Raw genomic sequence first — 6,404 nt, forward strand, 5'->3', positions numbered from 1 at the left:
AGTCACTCAACTTCCCCCGACTCTATTAGAATTACAATGTGTCTTGATGACTGCAATTACTGCTTTAAAGCATTTTTTATGTTTGCATATTAAAGCTCTTGTATACAGTTCTCTAAAATGCACTAAGAATTATTCAAATGTTCTACTGTACCTTCACAATGTATATTTGATACTGTAAATGCCAAATTCTTCAATAAACCATATACAAATAACTCATGTGTTGAAATGCAAGTCAATAGACGATGATAACTGACTTAGCAGGTGGTACACCTGAATACAGCGTCTTGTTCTGTGACAGTGACCAGAAAACAGGGTAATGATTGATTACAGTACAAAACATCTCTGTGCTGCTTTATCCCAAAAACAAATAATACATTTTAAAGTATTAAAAAAAAATAGTCAACTTTTTATTTAGTGCATAATGCTGTAATATACATATTGCCTTGTGTGATTCTGTTTTATATACTTGCAAGTCCAGGTTTACTAATTTGGAATCTAATACTGATCTACTGGTAGCCATACTAAGGATGTCCACTCCAGGCTTGCTTCAATGCTGCTGAATCGATGGCAAGACAGGAGCCTGCCCCACTGGCATACTGCATTCGACAGATACTTAGGGGTAAATTTAAGTGAGAGTTTTTAGAAGTGAGTTTTAAAAGAGATGTTGCCCATAGCAACCAATCAGATTCTAGCTATTATCTTCTAGAAGGTGTGAGACGCTGAGTAACGGTAATAATCAGCACTTGATATGAGACGCTGAGTAACGGTAATAATCAGCACTTGATGAGAGACGCTGAGTAACGGTAATAACCAGCACTTGATATGAGACGGTAAGAAGGCATAAACGAGTATGCTGTCTTACAGTTGCGCTGGTATCCCACCTGCAAGAATCCCCAATGTAAGTAGCGGGGTTGGGGGGAGTGTTAAGGTTAGGCATTAGGGTTAGGCACTATGGGGAGGGTTAGGGTTAAACGCTAAGGGGGAAGGGAAGGTTATGCACTAGGGGGAGGTTAGGTTTAGGCACCGAGGAGGGAGGGTTAGAGTTATGGTAGGGTTAGGTGTTAGGTTAGGTATAGTTACCTCGAGCTGTCGGGATTGTAACCTAGTCGGGATGCCGGCATCGGGATTGTGACCACCGGGATAACGAACGCCAGCATCCTGTACCCAACCCCTATCCGTCACCCTTGCTCATTTAAAAATTCTCCAGATGTTACACACTGCAAATTACAACAGCAATAGGTCTATTCGTGTCTGTTGGGTGTTTTGGACCTTATGTGAGTTGGGGTCTATTTACAAAAGTGGATATAGATAAAGTACCAGCCAACCAGCTCCTAACTGCCATGTCACTGGCCTTGTTTGAAAAATGACTGTTAGGAGCTGGTATTTTATCTCCATCCTTAGGAGCTGGTACTTTATCTCCGTCCTTTTTATCTCCATCCAAGGCTTAGTAAATAGACCCCATAGCCCTGTGGTCCTTTATTTATCCTACAATGCCCCAAAGCTATATCATATTCTCCAAGGATCTGCGATATGCCAAACCCCTACCTCCATCCTCTTCTAAGTAACTTCATTACACAGTGAATCAACACAAGAAATGCATGCTCCTTCTGTAACTCTGGTGCCTTTGGTGGCCTGCAAACAAAGGATCCCAATATAGTAGGGTCACTTTAGGACTTTGGATGGTAGACAACCAGGAAGAAAGCAGTTAAATAATGATTTGATTGATAAATCTGTACCAGAATTATTAATATATAATTCAATAAATTATTCATGTGTTTATATTGTGTACCTAAAAATAATTAAATTGCAATCAAACATAATCATCTATTATGAAGATAACTTGGTATTTAAATGAAAAAAACAAACAAATAATAATTAATGTAAATGTATTCAAGTGAATTTGTTCATTGGAGATTACACTTAAATTTACACTGGTTATACTAAAAATTAGCTATATTCTTTCTAAAGATCTGTCCAGCAACCTGAGTACATTTGGAAGAGCTCAGTCCATCATCTGTGTCAACAAAAGCCCATTTTGATGACGTACAGTTCAGATGTGGGATTAAGATAGTCTATTATTTTGAGAACTACTATTGCAGTACGTTTTACCTACTGTACCACCATTCTTAATTATACCCTTAACACTGTAGTTACTTCTTATCTACGGTTACTTGGATTGAAGCTACCGAGGCCCTGAAGCAATACACTTCTCTAAAGCAGACATTTTATCAGCTACCTCATCCATGTAATGCAGCATGTAACTAGTGACAATTGACTCCACAGTCCAACACAATGAATTCCTTTTACAAACTTGCTTTGTCTGTTTAGTCAGGAGATACAACACACTAATAGGTTTAGAATGTCACAATAAACTATATTTGATTCAAATGCATTTCATTTTAACTTTTTTATTGTGTACATACTTGAATTTATGTTGTATGTGATTGTGTAGTAAGAAGTCAAAGAGTAGTGTCATAGTATCACCCACAAATTACATCTAGTTACTTATGTGAGAATGTTTAACTACTGTATGTAAGCAAACAACTAGAAAATATATGCTTCAATCAAAGATGTGTTTCCTCAGGATGGGTACGGGATGCCGGCACTCGGGATCCCGGCAGGGTTAGGATCCACCTGTCGGTAGGTATCCTAACCCTCCCCCTCTCCCTACCATAACCCACTCTCCCTGGTGCCTGAACCTAACCTCCCCCCTAGTGCCTAAACCTAACCTCCCCCTCACCACCCCCTAAACTTAACCCTCCCCCACTAGTGCTTAACCCTTAACCCTCCCCCTAGTGTCTAACCCTAACCTTCCCCCTAGTGCCTAACCCTAACTCCTAACCCTCCTCCCAACCCCACTACTTAACTGCAGGATGCCGGGAGTCGGTATGCCGGTGCTGGGATTCTGACAGGTGTCGGGATTCTGGCGCCGGTATTCTGGGCGCCGGCATTCCCTGTGCCGGGATAATTAACGTATCCCATTTCATCCTCCTACTACAACTTCTGCTCCATATATACAGGATGCAAACCTTTTAATTTCTTTAGAGTTCGTTGTTCGTGTGTGTATATGTGTGTAGGATGTAGTCAGCATACCGACTTTCAGCATACCGACAGATTGCAGAAGTAAGTATTAGGATTAGAGGGTGGTTTAAGGTTAGGGGTTAGGGTTAGGCACTAGAGGGGGAATTAGGCACTAGAGGGGTGGTTAGGGTTAGGCTGCTTGAGGGGAGGGTTAGGGTTAGGCTGTGGGACAGAAGGATTAGGGTTAGGCTGCGGGAGGGGGGGGCTAGGGTTAGGCTACGGGATGGGAGGGTTAGGATTAGGCTGTGGGAAGGGAGGGTTAGGCTGTGGGAAGGGAGGGTTAGGCTGCGGGATGGGAGGGTTAGGACTAGGGTTAGGCTGAGGGAGGGGAGGGTTAGGGTTAGGCTGCGGGAGGGGAGGATTAATCTGCCCACACACATAGCGATGTGTTCCCGATCCGCCGATGTACACGATTTCCCCTGAACTCTCCCCGGGAGCTCCCCAGCCGTCGTGGTCACGATTTGGAGTTAAAAAATGTCCAATCTGACTTAAGATCTATCGTGCATCCAGTGCATTGTGTCCCAGATTGGCAAATCTGCCCTACAGCATGGCAGATCAGAAGATGCGAGGTACAACGAGCAGGGACGCGCATTGGCATCGTGATCGTGAGTTGAAACTCACGATTTGGCCATATTTTACACGATTTGTCCTCCCGATTCATCAAAATCAGCCAAATCGGGTAAAAAAATCGCTATGTGTGTGGGCATCTTAAGGGTTAGGGTTAGGCTGCGGGATGGGAGGGTTAGGGATAGGCTGCGGGATGGGAGGGTTAGGGATAGGCTGCGGGATGGGAGGGTTAGGGATAGGCTGCGGGATGGGAGGGTTAGGGATAGGCTGCGGGATGGGAGGGTTAGGGATAGGCTGCGGGATGGGAGGGTTAGGGTTAGGCTGCGGGATGGGAGGGTTAGGGATAGGCTGCGGGATGGGAGGGTTAGGGATAGGCTGCGGGATGGGAAGGTTAGGGTTAGGCTGCGGGATGGGAGGGTTAGGGTGCAGGATGGGAGGGTTAGGGGGAAGGTTAGGGTAAGGGTTATAATACTTACAGAAATCTATCAGAATTCTGACTGTTGGGATGCTGCTGTCGGTAATCTGGCCGCTGGCATCTGCACAATCGGGATCCCGTACACAACCCATGTGTGTGTCATTGAGTTCCTCTTGACCTGTAATTAACAGCAAGCGGTACATTATTCCGCATGTGTAAAAAATACATATTTCCCTGTGGGAGTGTTTACCAGTATTTATCAATATATTAAATACCTATATTTGTTTCACTGCAGTTTCTGATTTGTGGCATTTGTGGAATCTTCTGCGCCAAAAAAAAATCTGGACTTATAGTAAGTATCTATAATCAATCTGCTATAAATCAGTTAAAAATTAAATAAATTACATTTTAGAATTTGAAGATGAGCTAGGACACTGTGTTTCAGACTCGTGGGCTGATCTCTTGGTACCAGAGTCTACCAATGCACCTTACTACTGTATGATGACTTATCAACAAGTTACATTTTTATCAATATAGAGATGCATTTGTCACCACAATCCTCCCACATTAATCTGACAAAAGCCTTGCATCACTACGCTGTTATTACACATGGACAGTATTGGTTATATTCTGTTGGAGCTTTGCCCACTTGTGTGTGCCCTGCTTTGACAAACGACTACAATAAGTGTCCTGACCGTGGTCAAATGCACCCAAAAAGGGTTTGGAATTAATGAAACTTTGTCACCATTGCACCAACATTATAATACTATTTCTGGTTCCTTTTGTTGATCCTAATAAGCCAGAATCATGGATTGATAACTTCCATCCTCTACTTGCAGAAACTCAATTTCTTTTTTCTTTTCACACTGCAGATGATTCTCTTCTCTGCCTGCTGCATCTGCGGACTTATTGGAGGCATCCTAAACATTCAGTTCTTACGCCCCCTTTCCAAAAAATCTTCATTGCACCTCGCTTCACTGTCACTTGCATGCATAGGTATCAGCGGCTGCACCATATCTACGTGGCTTACTTGCCGTCTGGCCAGTTATGAGCAAAGGAGGATGTTTATAGAAAGAGAACATTCACTTCATCACTCACATGAAATGACAGAGAAGGTAATTCAATGAGCTGAGCCTGGGTCGGTGAGACTGAAGAAGGGGCCAAAGAATGACTATTTAGTTGGGTTTGACTTCAAATAAAAACTATGTTGGATTAAAACATGTATTGTTACTTTATTTTTCAAATGTACATAGATATGACCATCTTTGAGTAATTTCTCTACCCACTGGGTTTATAGAGCATGATGTGGGCCAATGCTGTGACAGGCTTCTCACCTATAGAAATATGCTTTTACCATTAATAACACTCATCAATGCAGGATAAAGTTTTTTGTCTGCCTATGCTACTCCTTTTAGAACACCTCACTGCAGTGTCGGACTGTGGCATGGAGAGCCCACCAGGGAATGCAATGATAGAGGTCCAAGCTTAAGGGGTGTGGCCAGCCCCCAGAGGGGGTGTAGCCAGCCAAAACAGATGGACTTGGACAAACATTAGAGAGGACATGCAAGGAACAGGGGCCCTTTATAAAATAGAGGACAGGGGTGTGTCAGCACCACCCACTTTGATTGGCAGGAGGGCTAATCTTAGTGTAGGTTCCATAGAAACAAATCAAGCACCAAGTTCATCCATGACCTTGCTCCACCCCTAGAGGAGGGGGTGGGGCCCTCAGACAGTGGGGCGTACCGTGGATTTCCCCTGTACCCCTGTTGGCCAGTCCGACCCTGCCTTATTGAAACAATGAAGCATTAAAGAGTTTTAAGCTACATCCTAGGTATAATGGGCCTGATTCTAATTCGCACACAACATAGAACACAGCCGCATGTAGCGATATTTAGCATACTGTGCATGTATCCCAGCTGCATATGCAAGCATATGTATGATTCAGACCCGTATGCATTTCAGTCATCTTCCTGTGGCCGCTAAAGGAGAACGTACGCAAGAGAACTGTTTTGTGGATGTGCCAGGGTTGTGTTGAGGTCAGGCAGGGCCGGATTAAGGGGGGGCACACACATAGCGGCCCCCACAAGTAGTACACACAGGAGGGGTTTCTGAGTACCTAGAAACCCCCCCTGACAGACCACCAATTTGCACCACTACAATGGCCGAAGTGGGGGCGTAGCAAATACGGCAATCCTCGCCCCCATAGCAACCACGAATCACAGCATTACAGTGTGAGGGGCAGGGCCTAATGAGTGTATGTATGTGTGTGTATATATATGTTTATGTGTTATTGTATATACAGTATATGTTAGTATGTGTATACTGTGTGCAATATGTGTTA

At 43.8% G+C, this 6,404-nt stretch overlaps 1 protein-coding gene across 2 annotated transcripts in view; it reads left to right on the forward strand.

Annotated features, from left to right (window-relative positions):
• TMEM196 (transmembrane protein 196) overlaps positions 1-5,269 on the forward strand; it is a 29,264-nt gene extending 23,995 nt beyond the window's left edge. For both annotated transcript variants that reach the window (XM_088457364.1, XM_088457365.1), the window contains exons 2-3: positions 4,359-4,415; positions 4,936-5,269. In XM_088457364.1, the coding sequence (XP_088313490.1) occupies positions 4,359-4,415; positions 4,936-5,190 (312 nt within the window). In that variant the 3' untranslated portion in view covers positions 5,191-5,269. The remainder of the gene's footprint in view (positions 1-4,358; positions 4,416-4,935) is intronic.
• Positions 5,270-6,404: the final 1,135 nt, after the last annotated feature.

This window comes from Taudactylus pleione, unplaced genomic scaffold, assembly GCF_031769625.1.
Source record: "Taudactylus pleione unplaced genomic scaffold, aTauple2 ptg000758l, whole genome shotgun sequence".
NCBI classification, from domain to species: Eukaryota; Metazoa; Chordata; class Amphibia; order Anura; family Myobatrachidae; genus Taudactylus; species Taudactylus pleione.